Source organism: Vigna unguiculata, chromosome 9 (genome assembly GCF_037176805.1).
Source record: "Vigna unguiculata cultivar grain cowpea cultivar isolate G323 ecotype 2 chromosome 9, ASM3717680v1, whole genome shotgun sequence".
Classification (NCBI taxonomy): domain Eukaryota; kingdom Viridiplantae; phylum Streptophyta; class Magnoliopsida; order Fabales; family Fabaceae; genus Vigna; species Vigna unguiculata.
In genome coordinates this window covers 6,545,700-6,564,082 of record NC_140800.1, presented here as the reverse complement: position 1 = coordinate 6,564,082, position 18,383 = coordinate 6,545,700, and the positions used below count along the sequence as shown (strand labels likewise).

Below are 18,383 nucleotides of genomic sequence, written 5' to 3'. Positions count from 1 at the left end.
GATGGTGGTTCAGAAATGGAGGCACTATCTAATGGGGAGATGTCACAACCAGAATCGCGATGGGACGACGAACCAAAAAGAAAACGAGTTTGAAAAAGAGATTTTGGAGTCGTCACCATAATTATTATGGAAAACTATGGAAAACCATAAAGATAAGACAAGTCTGTGAAAATTTCGATTTTGGATTCGGGAGTTGATTACGCATAGGGAAGGTGTTAGGTCCCTACAACGCCCGCCCCAGGGCGGTACCTTTAATTAAATATGCAAAGTTGATGTGATTTTCAAAATGTTAATTTTCCCCAAAAATAATGAAACAATAATATTAAAAAGAAACAAAAATATTTTTTAAGTTTTTGGGCCCGATAAGGATTGACCTTGGTCCTACGTATTCTCATTAAAAATGAGAAATCAGGGTTACGTAGTTCTTTAGGAGAAACGATTTGGAAAACAATTGAGAAAATGATTTGATTTTTTGGAGGTGAACCTGACAAGGACTGGCCTTGCTCTTACGTATCTCACAGGGGAGAATCAAGGATCACGTAGTTCTTAAAAAGATATATGTTGGAAAACATTGATATTTTGTATTTTTTTGAAATTTTATATTTTTTTTGGTATTTTTGAATTACTTGAAAATATGTGTCACACGACACGAGCGGTCGGACAAACACTAAAAGGGAAATAAAATTATTTTTAGTATTTTTGAATTATTTGGAAGAAAGTGTCACACGACGCGAACTGCTGGACAAACACAATAAAAGAAAAAAAGAGAACATTTTTTTGAATTTTTCTATATTTGTAATTTTTATAATTTTCAAATATATTTGTTTTTTTTAAATAAAATAAAAATAAATAAATCAATCAAAGGATGAAATTATTTAAGAAGGATAAAAGTGGAAAACAAAATATAGGGATATAGCATCTTGACCCGCAAGTGGGTCAAGAATATCCCAAATTGTAGGATGAGAACATCCTTGTCCATCGTGAATGTTGTTTGATTCACTTGCATGTGTCATGAATTTCTTTACATAGGTGAGGGAGGGATCATCTCAGACAATCAAACTTCCTTACCCATTATAGGAGGGATCATTCTGTAAAATGAAACTTCCTTTCCATTGCTAAGAAAAGCTTTGATAGAGTTGTCTTTTCACGACATTACAACGAAAGTCTCCAAGTTTTTAATATCTATTTGGGTAAAAAGACAAAAGACATAACAATAATAATAACAATGTCTCGTAATTTATTGGCATGATGTCTCGTTAAAACCTCCTTGGCCAAAATCCTCCTTAGGGAAAAAAATATCAAGGTAGTAAAGAGTACATTGTAAAATGTTGTAAAGTAAACACAAACTAACTATAATAAAATTTCAAGTGAGGAACATTCCCTGGTGTATTGATTATATTTCGACTATTTGTGTTCCCTGAATCTGCTTCCCGGTCAAACAATTGTCATCCTTTTTTTCCCTATGTTCCTCCGATCAACATTCTCCACTCTATTGGTGCTGCAGAACTCTTTGAGCTCCTCCATTTGCATGAACTTAATCGCTCTTGTCTTGAGCTCATCGAGATCTACCATAGGCTTTTGCATAAGCTATCGACAAACAAGCATGGCATGAGGGCTCTAATGAGGTGATGCATTGCCTCCTTTGGATTCATGTTACTGATATTCAGCGAAATCTTTGCAAACTGCTCTATGAACTCCCTCAAAGGTTCCTCCTTTTCTTGGCGTATATTCATGAGGGCTAGGGAGGTAAGACAGTGAGGTTTACTAGTGATGAATTGGATGCCAAAGCGTGTTGTCGACGTTTTGAAAGAATCAATTAAGTTAGATGAGAGCCTCGTAAACCAACTAAGGGTGGGCCTTTCAGTGATGTTGGAAATATACGATAAAGGATTTTGTCTTCCAAGGTGTATAATCCCATCTGGGTGGTGAAGACATTGATATGTTCTTCTAGGTTGATAGTACTATCGTATTGACTCATGGTTAGTCCCTTCCATCATGCTGGAAGCTCAACGTCCAAGATCCCATCCACGAAAGGATGACGTCTTGGTGCCCCTATTCTTGCCCTTGTTTGGTTAGTATGAGTTAGTGCCCTAGACCCTTCCTGTGTTGATGTTTTCTCCCACTCCTCTTCCTCACGTGACCCTTCTCCCCTCTAGGAAGGCTGCTCCGCCTGTCTACAAATTCTTTGGTTTTCTGCCCTAAGGGCATTAACCTCTTCACCACTCTTATGTTGTACCTCCTCCAATTGGTGCTATATTTCCCTTTGCATTTCAGCCAGTGCCGCGTTGTAATCCGTCTTTGTTCTCATTGACACCATGTCTCTTGAGATAAGCTTGGCCCTACAGTGGGCGCCAAAATGTTCTTGTATAGAGATCTAAGCGATATCAAGAGTCTCCTTCTTTGACTTATGCTCCTCGTAACATGTCTTTGAACTGCTCCTCGTGACCTGTCTTTGAACTGCTCCTCTAACGACACTCCCAAAGGGTGGGTACCTACAGACACTCCAACGCTCAAGTTAGGAATACTTCGATAAGATATCTAAGGGATGATTGAACTCAGAAAAGCATACCTTCTATAAACATGAACCTTTATATTTATATTACTTGTCACTAATCATGTCCTTATTACCTCTTTATTACATTCCGTTCTGTTTATATCCTTTCATAAATGTTAATAACTTTTATCAATACCGTATCATAATTGTCGATATTGTCGAGCGCCCCATTATTTTTCCTTACTTCATTTGGAACTTCCACTTGCTAGTATGCTCGTAAGTTGCCCGTGTTGGGCCAATACACTTGCACCCTTTGGCTAGGCCGAGATATATATGACCCTTAATGGTGACCATCTTGACCATCCTAACTAAGCCACCCTACACCGCACCAATTGGAATAGGTCGAGATATACTCGGCCCTTAAGCTCCTCTATACACCTCTCAACCACTCCTACACCTCCAATATTGGAATGGGTTGAGATATACTCAGCCCCTTGTGCCTCCATGTTCCCAGCCTACTTAGCTCCTCTATACATCCCAACTTACTTAGTTTCTCTATACATCACAGTCTGCTTAGTTTCTCTGTACATCCCAACCTGCTTAGCTCCTTTGTACACCCTAGCATGCTCAGCTCCTTTGTACATTTCAATCTGCTTAGCTCTTTTGTACTTTCCAACCTGCTTAGCTTTTTTGTACATCCCAACTTACTTAGTTTCTATGTGTTTACGTTCATTACTACATAACATTAACTATTATGTATTTTTACTATCATTCAAGAAAACACCATTAAAAAAGTTTGAAATCCATAATATAAATATTATATTTTGTTTTAAAGTAAAATTTAAAAACAAAACTAACGTTATAAGTTATTCTAGAAGAAAAGCAAGAATATTTTATAAAGATGAATATCAAAATTTACTCATCAACAAATTTTAATATCATTAAAAAAAAAGGAATTAAAGAGACTATAAAATAAAGATATTTTTCCTTTTGCAGGAAAAAAAGCCTATTTAAAATTCTTTTCAAACTAAAAAGACAGATTGATAATATTTTTTTAAAGTTTAATTATTTATTTGATTCTTGTTATTTTCAAAAAATATTAAGTTGATTCTTCTGATTTTTTAATTTTAATTTGATTTTGTCTTGTGAAAATCGACGATTTTTGAAAAGTTAATGTATTTTAGTTTTTTGTCAAATTTTTTAAAATGGATAGAAGAGAGGATAAACATAAGTAAGGAGCAAATCAGTAATTATTTTTTTTATTAAATGCATTATACTTTAAAATGATTAGAAATTGAAAATCATAAACTCAGTTTCTCTCTCTGTAGCGAAAAGTTTCTCACCCTAACACCAATAACGTTCGCGTTTTGGAAAGGTTGTGCGTAGCGTTTCGCCCACTGGTTGAAACCGGAGCACAGTGGAAGTTGAACAGAGTTGGGGATGGAGGAGAACTCGAGAGGTTGGGATTCCGGAATGGTGATGGAAACCCTAAGGCAAAGAGGTTGGTGTTTGGAAGACACAGACAATTTGAAGGCCATCATCGTCATTCAATCCGCACTCGCTGATGAACCTTCCAAATTCCTACGTTCTGTCGAGTCAGAGCTCCTCAATTCGGACCTCCGATCCATTGGCGCCAAGTCTCTACCCCAACCCTCTCTTCTTCGCAATGCTTCATCTTTTCTTCACGGCCCAAAAGTTCTTCAGGCAATTTCTTCACCTTTCCACCTATTAAAACTACTGGAGGGTGAAAAATGTGTTTTTTATTTTAATTTTTCTTTTTTCTAATTCTGATAGGATTTGGTAACTCGTATTATTTGTTTGTTTATTTTAAAATTCGAAATTTGTTGGCTTTAGCAGATAAATTCGGTGAGGGACATATCTAAGAGCAGCGTGGATGAGTTTTTGAGGAATTCAGGTGATCGGAGAGTTCTCAGATTGTGTCTCACTGATGGTCACTCCGAAATAACTGCCGTGGAATATTCTCACGTTCCTTCTATACCCGACAATGTTGTTCCGGGTACTAAGGTAATGCCGTTCTTGCTATGAATTGCAGCAACTGCGTGTACCTTTATGATTGTGAGTTTGTGATCGAATGCATGGCATAGTCTATAATAAACCTTTGAAAATTTCGTTGATTTATAACAATGTTATAAATGGGGAAACCCTGTTCTTTGATATAGTGAGATATTGCGAACACATGAAGACAAGATACTTTGTACGACATGCTCATAGGATAGGAATACGGGAAATGTTTAAATTTAGGATAGGATGCGCTCTGGAATACGGGAAATGATTTATAACAACTGCTATATTCTGTTGACTATCATTAATATGTCTTGATTGCTGACCTGCTTTATGTTATTATAGTGTGTGGGATGTTTGTACTTTGTGATTATGTGATCTGTTGCCTCTGTCTCGTGTTATGTGTCAATTATAAATCAGTTTTACCTTTTATGATACTGTTGTGTTTCCATTGGACAGATCCGTTTGGAAAATAAAGTTGCAGTTCACAGTGGAATTGTTTGCTTAACTCCTAAAGTATTGACTGTATTAGGAGGTGTTGTTCAGTCACTCTACGATGAATGGGAGATGAATAAAAAATATTCAGGATTCTCCCGGTCATCTTTAAGAAAGCTAGAGAATCGTGATACAGGTGGTCCTCCACAGTTTGTGAAGCTGCAGGTTGGATCTTACTCAGGTCAAAAGGAACATTTTTTTGTCATTCTTTCCCTTTTATTTTTTAGTATGTGCAGTGTTTTTCTCTTGAAGATTGATTGTGATTTTGGTTTGTCATTATTGTTCATAATCAAGTGATTCTTGTTATTAGCACGGAATTGGAATTGATAACTAAGTAAATTGTTATATGGATGATGATTATTGATGTTCATCCTGCCTTCTTTTGAGGCTACTCATATTTTTGATGATTATTTGCAAGAACTGCTTGGTGCAGTAAATTACACTGGCCTCCAACATTTGGAAATCTTATGGAAGCAACCCTTCAAATATTGAACGTCCATCACATTGTTAGTTTTTGTAATACTGATACCTCCTATTAATGTTTAACAGACCACTTTATACAGATAAAAGAGACTCCTGGAACTAACTTCTCTTTGATATGATTTCCATTCCATTGAAATAATCCGTCAAGGGAAAAAACTAATGGCTAATTTGCAGGATTCAGTAATTTCAAGGGAAGTTTGTGAATTCTACTAGTCTTAACTGTTTCTGGAACAAATCTGGATATCCTATTGGTGCTCTAACAATAGACCTTCAAACACCAAATGTGGTGTTTTTTCATGATAGTTTGCATGGAATTGACAGAAACATGATCTCCAACAGGTATTACAGATTATAACTCTAGTAGAAGTCGTAAGCCAGTTGCTGATGTTGGTGAAGCTGAGATGAGACCAACAGGTATTGCAGATTATAATTCTAGTAGAAATCATAAGCAAACTGCTATGCTCAGTACAACTGAGAAGAGACCAACTGATATCCCGCAAGGCCCCAATCAGAAAGCAGATATTTTGGACGTAAATCTAGAATCCAATCTACCTCAACAAAGAGCTCAAGACAAGGCTAGTAGTTCGGGCACAAGGCCAAAAGAAGGTGCTTCCTTTGTCGTATATTTTGTCAAGTGCTTTTGGTATATATAATATAATCTTGAAGTGCATCTGAAATTGAGTCCACAACAGGAAAATGTCTTTTTGAATTGGTATTCTTTTTTCACTTGTTATTTTAGTTGGTTGAAATGGGTTTTACTGGCCAGGTTCTATTAATAAGCAAAGCTTAATCTAAACCGGCATACTTGTGCCCTGGAGAAAGTGCCTCATTGGTTGGATGTTTTATATGATATGAACAATCAGACTTTCTGCATCTCTTTCGGAATGAACTAACAATGAAGTTACATATGCAATATAAAATATGAATCAAACCCTACCGAATCCATTTTTTATTTATTATTCAATGTTCTTTGTCTCCGATGGTATTAATGTGGTATTGATGTTTGCCCTGTTTACAGTTGTGGAATCTGTTCCTGTGCAAAATCAAGCAGCTGCCCAAAAATTACTTCAGAAGCTGAATCAACCAAATCAGAATGATCGACGTGGTAGGGGTTGGAAACATAGGGGCAAAGGGAAAGAAGAAGATCCAGTTGTATTCACTCTGGAAGAATATGAAAATAGAAAGGCCCAGACAAAGCTTACTAATATGGACAAGGATCTATATATCAGTCATGATGAGGATCTTGCTAGGCAACTTCAAAATCAACTAAACCTTGAGGATTCTCGGGTCAGTACCTTATACTTTTAGTAATATTTGTGGATTATGCTGTTTTGTTTTTCTTTTTTCTTCATCACTAATAGTTGGTCCAATGTCTTATTATCTTATATGATTTGACTTGTTTAGGAAGGATGGGGCGTGGGTACTCATGAAGCCAAGGCACAAGATATTAGGATGAGTATGTTCACATATGAAAGGGATTCTGAAAGCAGCCATCAAATGGCACAAGGAGGAAGAAGAGGAAGGGGAAGGGGTAGAGGAAGGGGAAGAGGAAGGGGGAGAGGAAGATATGGTTGACTAAAATATTCTTTTTCCTCTTCTTTTTCTTGTGGAGATGGAAATCGTGGTTCATAGTGGTAATGGTTCCATGGTAAAATCCAATGACCAGACCAACTATAGCATTGGGTTCAGTTTTCAAGGTGATGAATCCTGAAAAAAATTGTGACAAACCTTTAGGTTTTCTTTGTTACATGTATCATAGTTTGTTGGTTATTTTATTGCATTTTTTTTCCACATAGATTGATCAGTGAATTTATCATCAGGTTTCTTATTTTGAATGTAGTTGAGCCATGAGTCTTATCTCCTTTAGCCTCGCTGATATTCTGAACCCGAACCCAACCGAATTCTCTTGTATACTTGCATTAGTAAAGAGAAATGTGCAACTTAAAGAAATTCTGGAATGAAGATATAACATATGAATGACAAGGTTTGAATCAGTCGTTGCAAGTGTTTTAGAGTTTATATTCCCTAATTACAAGAAATTTGTTTCACCAAAACAAAATAAATAATATACAAATAAGGAGACGCTGGATTTAATAAGTGAAATAGTTAAAGAGTGAGATACTGTATATTTTGGTAAAAATAATAAAGATAGAAGGAAAAAATTGTGGAATCACTATAATTTTTCTTATATGTCTATTCATAATTTTATCTCTATTTTTACTATATAATGATCCAACCTTTAAACATTTTTTTTTCTATTTCTCTCCTCTCTCTCTATATCGATTTGGCTTGAGTTGTCATAAGAAACTTAAATGATAAGCTATAGATATTCCTTATTTGTCAAGAAAAGAAGACCCAACAATGTATGGAGGACGAATTTTCTCATTAAACTTTCTCATTAAATACTATTCTATTGGCTGCGAATGGTTGTTGAAATTATTAGAGTCTCAATGTCGTTGAAATGTTATTAATTCTTTTGCATACTAGTCAATCTTTATTGAAAAAGATATTATTTTATTTTTGTTTTGCTTTATTATGATTAAAAGTAAAGATTCATCTTAACTTTTTAACGACAAATTCTAACAACACAACTTTACTTTAATTTGTCATATGTAAAGAAATATTAATTCATTAGTGCTTCATTTCAAATTATTTCTATATCTATCTTAACACAGATAACGGTAAGATTAAAAGAGCAGAAAATAAAAATCAGTGGCAAAGCTTTATAGGGACGAAAGCAAACAAGTGTAGATAGTGATTAAGGAGAATGCACTTGTTCCATATATTTGTTCACTTGTAAGGTACAAGTGATGCAATGTATGTAGGAGCAAAAGAAACTTTCAAGCTACTCACAACATGTAGAGAATGAATTTTAATAACTTGCCTGAATATTGGACATCAAAATTATTGGTTAAGGTTCGTTACAGATTAAAATAATTTTTTATGACTTCATTTTCATTTGGTAGCCTAATACGTACAAGCATGTTTAATTAAAAGAAGTGAGATTAGATGAAGATGGACATAAATGATCAGTAGCCGAACTATTAAATGTCCAAGAACGAACAATGAAGAAGAATTATTATCATTACATGGAGACTCATTCTAACTAGATGGTGTTGAAGGAGTAATAGAAACCTGATGTGAAACACTGTGAATTGTGAATGTTATGAAAAGGCTAACATTTTCTAAAGAAAAAGTATTATTTGTTGATTTTCTAAAGAAAAAGTATTATTTGACACTCACATTTTCTTTACATTCATTGGACAATTTGAAACTGTTTTTCATAATAAAATATTAAATTAAAATAATAATAATAAAATAAATATAAAAAATTATAATAAAATAATAATTTATGAAGCTGTAACTTGAGTGTATGAAAAAAAAAAAAAATACAGGTATCAAAACATCATCACCCTTTTCTAAAACGAATTGTCAGTTAGTAGAATCTTTGTAGAAGTGTATTATAAACAGCACCATAATTCTTTTATAAAACTACAACGCATCCCCTAAATATGAAATTATCTTCAGTGCGGAGGCACTTACGAAGAAGGCGTCAGACAAAAAGGATCAAGTAGATTTATAATGAAAATATTAACTTCAAAATAATTACTCTAGAAATTATATTAGAAACCATTTTCCCCAATTCGTTCACACTACAAAATTCTCACCAAACATGAAAACTAAACTTTAAGAAAATTACCCCAGCAATTTATAAAAAATAAAATTACCTACAGTACCATTACTAGTTTTCCCAAAACGACAGAATGGTATCTCCAGTAGAAAAAGGCTGCATTATGCATAGACATCTACCATCTACATACATAGTGTTAGCGTATGGTGAAGGAATATCAGCAATGGCACCACATCGATTCCTCAGTGCAGTGCAATACCACTGAACCAATACAAGTGCTAAAGTGGGGGCCAGCCAGGTCATTAGGTAGTGAGAAGTGGATGGTGCTGACACACCAAATAATTGCATGCGTGACTGCACCGACACCACAAACAAATACCTATTCAATTCCCACAACACAAGCAACACATTTTGGGAGACAAACATCTAGGATTTACAAACCTAAATGGCATTGCAAATTCATCTTACAACATGGAAAAACGCAAGAACCATGTTGCTGAGTAATTTGGAACATTAACACTAACATGCCACCGAACATGCAGGAGATGCTAAAACATCACCTGCTACAGCTATAGGTTGGATGTTGGCAGTGGCAGCAGCTTCAAGACGTTCCCATGTCACTCTTCGCTGCTCAGCTGCGGCACTTGACCTTGAATCTTCCTCCTTCAACTTGAGTTGGCAGGCAAGCACCAGTTCCTCGTCCATCTGAGACAGCATCTTCCTCATGTTCTCGGTCTGGTTGAGCACTGCTCGGTTCCAGTGATATTGGGTGTTATGTACAAGTGCTGTGAACACAAGAGGCAGAATCACCTCCCGGTTTTGGGAGACAACATCGAAGATGTGTTCGTTGTTCCATAGCAAGTGAGCTCGTTCAGCCACCTGAACAAAGATACTAATAAGAAGACTGATAGATAGATACTCTTCATAATAGAAATACTAACTACATGCCCTCTGATACACTTTCTATTTAAGGTTGAAAATTTTACTGAAAATCACAAAACTGTGTTGTTTACATCTCACTTCGTGTTCAATGAGATACATTCATGATTTCTGATAAATTTTTTAACTAACTAATAATAAAGAACGTATCAGAAAAAGTTTGTTGAAAAATATATGGTCAGTCAGACAGTGTTTCATCACAGTTATCATCACCGAAACAATGCAACAATCTAGTCTTTTACTGCAAGCTGGGATCGGTTGCATTGATCAAACAAGCCATAGTATATATCACGTTTATAGAACAAGCAATTGATCTCTAAACCCTTCTTAATGGTTTCCAATAGTTTGCTGCTACAGTTTTGTGACATGTTCAAATCATTCAAGGTGAGATTGTTTCTACAACTTTTCTATTTAATGCATTAGTCTTAATCTTGTCTCATATGTACACTCATCCATCACACCATTCTCACCAGAGCTCCAAAACCATGTAATTGGAAATTGCATTGCATGACACCAAGGCTACATCAATTTATATATCCAAGTATATCAGAAAAACTAATTAATATCAAAAGAGCCAGAAAAAAGGATTGACAACATAATGGTATTTACAAGCTGAATCCAATTTCTTACTATTTTACACGGAAGTTCTCTCTATAAGGTGACAGGAATATGTATTAAGTTTAATCGACACAAGCTTACTCTTTCATATGAAAATGATGCTAAAAGAGCAGCAGATTAACCGAAATTACCTGGTAATGATAGCTGTTGAGACAGCAAGCTATTCGTCGGAACAGTGGGACCATAACCTTCTGAAATTCAGTCATGATTGTGGCATCCAAAACCTCTTCTAACTCACTTATGAACATTAGCTCCTTTTGGCTATTTGTTACAGGCCAGTACTTCAATAGCCCCGTTATCACCGTGCTAGCCAGTGTTGGATCCTTATCAATGAACTGTAAAACACAATATGTTAACTGCTGATGATAACTACCAACAGATTTAGGTTTGTGTAAAGGCATTAAAACCCTAAACAGAAACATTTTGTGCTCCTCCTTCAATGGCAACGCAAACCCACAAATCACACTCCCAAAAATCTCCAGCAACTCAGCAATTCCATTATGACGTTCAGTCTCAAAAACAAATCGGTAGATGATATTGCTGACACATTTCCGTATGAAAGGCCTGTGTACCATGAATTTCCCATAGATTCTATGCAGAATTGCTTTCAGGCAATCTCTTTCTCTAGGGTCCTCAGAATCAAAAAGGTCAAGCAATCTAACAATGAACGCATTATCAATATGCAATTTTGCCACCTTTAGATCAAGCGCGTTATAATTTATGAATTGAAGGAGAAGATCATAAACAATTTTCAGGTGAGACCAGGAAGGATCAAACATAAGCTCTTCATCTTCTGTTTCTACACCAGAAGCACTAGGACGAAACTTAGGTGGGAAAACCCTGAACAAATTACTTGAACACATTTTACACATTGCAGCTATTGATGGTTCTGTGAACTTCGCAGATCCAGAAGAAACAAAATCAACAAGCTCTACTAATATTTGATGTTTAACATCTTGCTCTGTGCAATTCTTATCATAAACACTGCAGCAAAGATTCAACTTACTGATAAACAGGTTTTGCTTCTGTATATTTGAAACATCTTTGAAAGATATATGGGGATCAACTGCTTCCACTCCAGCACTCAAGCTAGCTGGAAATACCACAGATGATACCCGCTTCACTGCATTTAATTTACTTGAAATGGCAACCCCAACATTCGAATACTGAAAGACATTTGCAAAAGTAGTAGCACTCCCAGAATCACTCTGGGCAGAATCCGATGTGTCAGATTTTGGCAACTTCTTTGGCAATTTGCTAAGAATTTGCTTTAACATGGTGCCAATGCAGCAAACCTAACAGATAGAATACCAGTATGAGTTTATCAGTCAACCGAAATCCTACTCACTCCTTTTATTGGTGAAATGAACCACAAGAGCACCCGAAAATGTGCAATCATATTAAAAAAAGCAAACTAAGACCCGCATATGAGAGTTCATAGTGCATCGAGGACCAATTTATAGATTAAACCCAAGAACAAAAGGATAACAACTAAAGAAAAAAAATAAACAAAATCCAGTTAAAAAAAAAATACAGAAGCACAACCAATCTTGAACGTACTGCAGCAAATACAGACAAAATCAATAGGGAGACATCACTCCTTGCACAATATGTGTCGATGTAATAAACAGTAATTCGAAAAACGCATTCGGGGTATCTTCTAAAGAACTAACTACAAAGAGCAACAAGTTCTAACCAGATCTAAGGCTCCTTTGCAGAATTCAGTAGATAAGGACGAGTTTCATAATTTTTATTTTAAAGCCAGATGAAGTTCATCTCAACAAGTATTTAAATAAAATCGAGAAGAGCAAGAATCAACAAACAGTAAATTAATACAAATTTAAAAACTTTAAGCAACAGTGAATGGCAAAAACCAAGATCGGGGTGTAAGTTAAAAAAATTACAAAGAACTTGAGGAAGCAATAAAGCACGGCACAATCCTTGAACCTTACGTGACCATTACCAGACAATTTTATCCATTAAGAAAATAGTTAAAAGAGAGTCCCGAACAAACAAGACAAAACACAGAAATCAGTACATTTAAGAATTTAAAAATCTGAAAACGTGGTAATTGAGAGAGAAGCAGAAACGACCAACCTGATTCGTTTGGGAAAGAAAAAATTGGGGAGAAGAGAGTGAGAAGTAGTCAAAGAAGTAAGAAGCATTATAGAGAAAGAGAAAGAGAAAGAGAAAGAGAAAGAGGGTGTTTTATTTGTTGGGTGGTGAAGAAAAAGAAAGAGAGTTTGACGTAGAAAATGAGAGATTTGTTTATGGTTTGTTTGGGGAATAGAGAGAGGTGAGACCCTATCTGGGGATTTCCATGACCGATTCCTGGATTGAAGAGGACAACCGATGCGACATGTTACTTACAATTCTACCGCTTCCTAACCCCACTCCCTAAATAATTAACGTCTCATGCTATAACTTTTAATTTTCTGTTTATTCAGACTAGTCTTTTTTCTTTTTTTTTACAACTTCTTTTTATTAATGTTATATATTGAGCCCACAATGAAGAGAAAAACATGTGTATTAATACAACGGTGATTGTATTGTGATTAATACCCCGAATTTTGGCACCTCCTAAGATTTTGCTTTTCAAAATGTACACCCGAAATATAACTTATTTTACATTTTAATTATATAATCCAAAATATATTTTGATTTCAAGGGAATTAAAAAACTGTGTGGTGGTAGCAGACAAATGTAGTAGTGACCCATGCCACAACTCTCAAGGACCCATTCACATAACACGTAACAATATCACCCTTTTATGATACACATTCATTATTCCTTATCATCCATATGCAGGTACTTACAATTTCTCAACACTTCCAACCCATAAGAATAGATCATCAAATCAACACTGCCCTTTTATTTTCTTTTCAATCTTAGTACTGCAATACCCATGTTGATGAGGTTGAAGAAGGTGTTATTGTTGGTTGCTTCAATGTTGCTTCAATGGAGGTGCAGGAAGAAGATGGGGGCGCCAGTAGAGAGGCACATGAAGGGGCTTCGCTGGAATTTAACTTTATGTTCACGAGCGTAGCTAATCATAACATCCCATCAGCTTCTTTATGCACCTCCATATATGTACTCCAATAATTTTTTTGTATTTTCCAATCAAAATGTAAATTTTATATTTCAAAATATATAATTTTTATATTTTGTATTCTCCGAAACATAAAAATTATATTTCAATTCATATATTCTAGGATACAAAATTTGAAGGAGGTCCAGGTTGAAATTATGGAAGTAGCGGAAGAAATGGCTTAACTTACCATAAAAACAGCAAATGAGAGACCCAAGTCAGCCTGCAACCTATAGATACATTTATTGGTTTTGGTATGTTGCGTCTTTCCTTTGAAGGGAAAGGAAAAAGAAATTATACTAATATACAGCCTTAGCCATTTTGACGAACAATTGAATATTGATGACACCTAAGAGTAGCATGACCATAAATGAAATGGAATTCAACTTTCCCCTTTCCCTTCTTTACAAGTAACACAAATTTTATATATTTAAGACATGTAGATCTTGATAAAAACAAAAACGAAGCTCTGACGAGGTTTGATCCAATCTGCACATGGGAAAGGGAGTTATGCCACTCCTCCAGTTATTGACAATCAATATTTAGGTGCTTTCTGCTGAAACCTGACTCACAACTCCAAAGTTGTTTGCAGACTTGGGTCTCCATTCGGTCCTACCCCTCACAATTTCAGCACCATCTTCAAGCCGAAGCAAGTGTTTGCACTCAAAAAGTCCACCGTCAGCTAAACTGCCTACATTAGCACCAGATATATCAGTCAGGGAATCCAGCACACTGTTCCTGCCACACTCCCTTCTGTACTCCAAAGTCATGGCACACAACTCATGACTCTCCAAAAGTGGTTGTGGAGCACTCTGCAGTAATCAAAAGCAAAATATTTTTGGTTTAATGGATTCAACAAAATCCAAACTAAACGAATAAAAATTATTGTTTACCCTTACAAATAAAACACTAATAAAAAAGGGGACTCTAAAGTAGGACACGAAAAGATGAAACGAGGCAAAACTATAATACAAAAAATTGATATTTTCGAACGACTTTCACTTGATGGGACAGGAAATCTGAGAATGCAATACTTTTGTAAGCTAAACCTGCAAAAGTATTGAGACTCAAGCCCAGTTTACTCTAAAAAAAAAAGAACTGTCAGTTGCTTTGGCACACTGTGGGTGTTGCATAATAACAGTATATGTATCACCATTGAACCTGTCTTTAAAAAAGGTCAAACGAGCTCTACCTCCAGAAATTAAGGACCGATTAAATAAGAATTCAATAATAGAAGATCAATTACCTCCAGAATCCACCCAATGTATTTCACATTGTTAACATGCTGGTTAACATCTAGATCACTCCATCTAGGCTGTAAATAGAGATAAATAACAGAATTGGAAAACATCTGATATACTTAAGAAAATAAATCAATGTTAGCAAAGAGTTCGCATACACTTAAACCAGTGCGAATGAAATTAGCTGAATCATCAAGTTTGGATAGCTTTCTTTTATCCTCTTCCACAACTAGAGCAGAATCCACAAAATAAGCGCCTATCTCTCCCCTGACTTCTTCGGGAATTTTAGACAGTTTCCTTGTCACTTTATTCATCATGACCCAAACACTGTAGAACGTCAAAATAAAAAATCAACCAATCAGAAAACTGTTACAATCTCCTAGCACCAAGGTGCAGCAGATAGATGAGTTTGTTTGTACTTCATAGCAAATTAAGATTGTATTAAATACTGTTTGTGGATTCAGAAATTCTCATCGGCAAAAAATCTAAATACTGCAATTGATCGACTTTATCAAGATTTCTAAAGGCATGAAAAAAGCAAGTTGAATGTTAATATTTTATTAAGATTAAGTAAATATGATAACACATAACTTCACAAGCAGAGCTGAATCACTAGAGAAATATTCAGACTCCGAAAAAACACTTCAAAACATGTATATATGCAACAGAAAAAAGGATTCCTGAAACTGGTACCTGGAGGCTCTTGTCAAGATTTCACCCGTTTGGGCATCACGCACAAGCCAATCACGACGCATACCATTCTTCCCTGATGCGGAAACCCAAGTGTCGACTTGAACAACATCACCCCTGAAGCAAACATAGATTCAGTCAGCTTCAGATGAAACAGAATCATTATTTATCGTCGAACAGAGTAAATGTAAAAATAGGCACATGGTATAAGTTGCTTCTTTTGAAAACCTGTGTATGCACCGAATTTATTACCATAATAAAAGCGAAATATACAATTTTACTATGAAAGGTAAAAATATCTATACATAGTAGTTTATTTATTGCCCTCTCATATCCAGTCTAACAGAGGTACGGCAACTTCCCATAACTCTCTATGTATAAAACTTGTTTATTATATTTACTACCATCCAGGAAGAATTTCATGTGCATGGCAGAAGTATTTTATTCACAACTTCAGATAACGAAAAATAAAATTATTTTCAATATGATCTATAATCCATTCCAAGCACGCATTAAATCCCAAGTTTCCAACTCATATGCCACTTTTTGCAAAAACAGGATGCCCAAGCAACAAAACTGCAGAAATAAATTAAAAATCAACCAGATATTATGAAAATTTAAAGAAAAGATGACGACAAAGACAAAAGAAGATATCGACAGACGAGAGCATGGATGCTTTTGCAATTCACTCTATACAAAGCCAAGTCAAACCAACTTACCATTTAGGATACCGATCAACCACAACCTGCATCTTGGTAACCACCCAAATCAAGTTCTTCTTACACATTTCAGGCGTGGAGCCAAAGCCATCACCAAGAAGCCCCGCAGTCTTAACATGATTAAGAGCTGTCTCCTGTTGTTAAGACAGATACAAAATAAAATAAAATAAAAACACCGACATACAACTTGACAAAACTTAGAATTGGAGTTTTATTTCGTAGCATGCATGCAAACAAACATTTAGTATACCAATTATCTATATAAAATAGGATTAAAGTTACAGTTTAAACTTTGAAGTCGCATGCGAATATTTATCATACAGATTTCCAATTCTGACGGGAAACACCGCTGGTAAGTTGTTTTTTCATGAGCTGACCTGCAAATGATTCATCAACGTCTCTATAGACGCGGTTTTGTCAGCGCCAATTTCGTAGGACCGAATTGAGAAGTTCTGCCTGAACACAAGCCCGTCCTCCACAATCTTTCCTATCCCAAAGGGGTCAACGAGCATGTCGGGGCGGCGCGGCTTCCAATCGAGCATCATCCACTGCTTCTCCGCAGCTAGGAAGGCGGTGGTGATGGCGGCGAGAAGCATGCTCCAGTCCGGTAACTGGTTAATGAAAGTCCTGGGAGCATGAGTGAGTGGCGATGAAGATGGCAAATCATCCTCAACCTTCACGGTGTCGTTAACCTTGGGAGGGGCATGAGCGTTTGCCTTCACCTGCAAGCCACCGCATAAACCATTTCTCGGTTGGAGTCCTCTAAGGCTCGCAGAGCCACCACCCGACTGCGTCTGCTTCCCTTTTCCAGAGTCCGGCGAAGGCACAACAGGGATAAACGACGCCGTTACGGCTGTTGCAACCATCGTGAATACTCCTACGCCTGCATGGAAAGTTGAAACATCATTACAAACAGAAACATGTTAACATCCAAATCGTGAGGCCAAGAATATTTGAAGAAAACAACAACATCAATCGGAAATTTCAGTTACAAAAAGAAAAAAAAAAAGTATAAAGTGTAAGTTACGACTGATTTTTCAGACTCCAATTTATCGGTGAATTAATGTATAATAAATGCGAAAGTCGGTGCAGATCTGAGTTTGAATATAGAAAACGAAACACCACAAACCAAGATTGATGCTATTGAAAGAAAATTTTAAGAAAGCATTGGTATTAGTATATTATAATTGACAGAAAAATGATGAGTTGCAAGGCAATGCATATGAGAATCGAGGAGAAAGCGATTGAAAGAATGATGAATGGATAGAAAGCCCGGGGTGTGTTACATTGGATTTGAGAGACCCGAATGTTCCATTGATTTGTGAAGCGAAATTAAAAAGGAAAAAAAGAAAGAAAAAAAAACGAAGAATGGAAAGTTGGGAGGAGGGTGGCGGGAAGAAACGCAGCGTTTTATGTTGATACCTTGATGAATGAAAGGGGAGAAAAGAAGAGAGGGGAGAGGAAGTGGATGGCGAAGAAAGAGAAAGAATGCACTCCTTCGTTTTCCCGTTCCAATCTCTCTCTCTCCTTCTTCTTGTTCTCTCGTTTTGGGAAGGGAATCCAAAAATTATGGATGTTGTTGTGGTATTTTCTGAATTCCAAAAGTAAAAGGTAAAGAAAGAATATTAATAATAAGGCGTGTGTCTGATAGGGCCAGCGATTGTTAGTGAAACCCAATTACACTCCAAACGCTTTCTTATATACAACACACCAACTCGCCCTCCCGCCCGCCTCTCTTCTGTTTCCAACTTTTTTTTTTTCAAATAATTTAATAAGTTCGAAATAATAAATAAAATAATAGTAATTTACAGATTAAACTTCCTCGTATTTTTTCTGCTAAATATTCAGTGATTTAGTTAACCCACATATTAGTAAGCAGCAACATATAATTTTATTTTAATTATTATGACATCGAATTAAAGAAACTGATTCAATTGTAATAATTTAGTTTTCAATGAAGTTT

At 35.9% G+C, this 18,383-nt stretch overlaps 3 protein-coding genes across 3 annotated transcripts; 1 reads left to right on the top strand and 2 right to left on the bottom strand.

Annotated features, from left to right (window-relative positions):
* Positions 1-3,792: 3,792 nt before the first annotated feature.
* Positions 3,793-7,351, top strand: LOC114164212 (tudor domain protein (DUF1767)). The gene is made up of 6 exons (XM_028048790.2): positions 3,793-4,198; positions 4,352-4,519; positions 4,976-5,192; positions 5,834-6,100; positions 6,513-6,781; positions 6,899-7,351. The coding sequence occupies exons 1-6, from the start codon at positions 3,935-3,937 to the stop codon at positions 7,067-7,069; spliced, it is 1,356 nt and encodes a 451-aa protein (XP_027904591.1). The 5' UTR covers positions 3,793-3,934; the 3' UTR covers positions 7,070-7,351.
* A 1,829-nt stretch (positions 7,352-9,180) lies between these two features.
* LOC114163807 (serine/threonine protein phosphatase 2A 57 kDa regulatory subunit B' kappa isoform-like) lies at positions 9,181-13,060 on the bottom strand. Its single transcript, XM_028048143.1, has 3 exons — positions 12,780-13,060; positions 10,814-11,977; positions 9,181-10,004 (listed from the first exon to the last, which is right to left on the bottom strand). Exons 2-3 carry the CDS (start codon positions 11,957-11,959, stop codon positions 9,645-9,647), a joined length of 1,506 nt encoding a protein of 501 aa, XP_027903944.1. The 5' UTR covers positions 11,960-11,977; positions 12,780-13,060; the 3' UTR covers positions 9,181-9,644.
* Positions 13,061-13,990: 930 nt separating this feature from the next.
* LOC114196246 (palmitoyl-acyl carrier protein thioesterase, chloroplastic-like) lies at positions 13,991-18,099 on the bottom strand. The gene is made up of 7 exons (XM_028086829.2): positions 17,843-18,099; positions 16,798-17,303; positions 16,421-16,554; positions 15,705-15,818; positions 15,170-15,338; positions 15,017-15,085; positions 13,991-14,582 (listed from the first exon to the last, which is right to left on the bottom strand). Exons 2-7 carry the CDS (start codon positions 17,284-17,286, stop codon positions 14,313-14,315), a joined length of 1,245 nt encoding a protein of 414 aa, XP_027942630.1. The 5' UTR covers positions 17,287-17,303; positions 17,843-18,099; the 3' UTR covers positions 13,991-14,312.
* Positions 18,100-18,383: the final 284 nt, after the last annotated feature.

Bases quoted from the DNA above. Each gene is read 5' to 3' on its own strand.
- LOC114163807 (XM_028048143.1), bottom strand. From the start codon at position 11,959: ATGTTAAAGCAAATTCTTAGCAAATTGCCAAAGAAGTTGCCAAAATCT. The intron at 10,005-10,813 runs GTAATTTCGGTT...ATCTTTGTTCAG, and splicing joins TCAACAGCTATCATTACCAG to GTGGCTGAACGAGCTCACTT.
- LOC114196246 (XM_028086829.2), bottom strand. From the start codon at position 17,286: ATGGTTGCAACAGCCGTAACGGCGTCGTTTATCCCTGTTGTGCCTTCG. The intron at 16,555-16,797 runs GTCAGCTCATGA...TCTTAACAACAG, and splicing joins CGTTGATGAATCATTTGCAG to GAGACAGCTCTTAATCATGT. The intron at 15,339-15,704 runs GTACCAGTTTCA...GACGTTCTACAG, and splicing joins ATCTTGACAAGAGCCTCCAG to TGTTTGGGTCATGATGAATA.
- LOC114164212 (XM_028048790.2), top strand. From the start codon at position 3,935: ATGGAGGAGAACTCGAGAGGTTGGGATTCCGGAATGGTGATGGAAACC. The intron at 4,199-4,351 runs GCAATTTCTTCA...TGGCTTTAGCAG, and splicing joins ACGGCCCAAAAGTTCTTCAG to ATAAATTCGGTGAGGGACAT. The intron at 4,520-4,975 runs GTAATGCCGTTC...TCCATTGGACAG, and splicing joins ATGTTGTTCCGGGTACTAAG to ATCCGTTTGGAAAATAAAGT.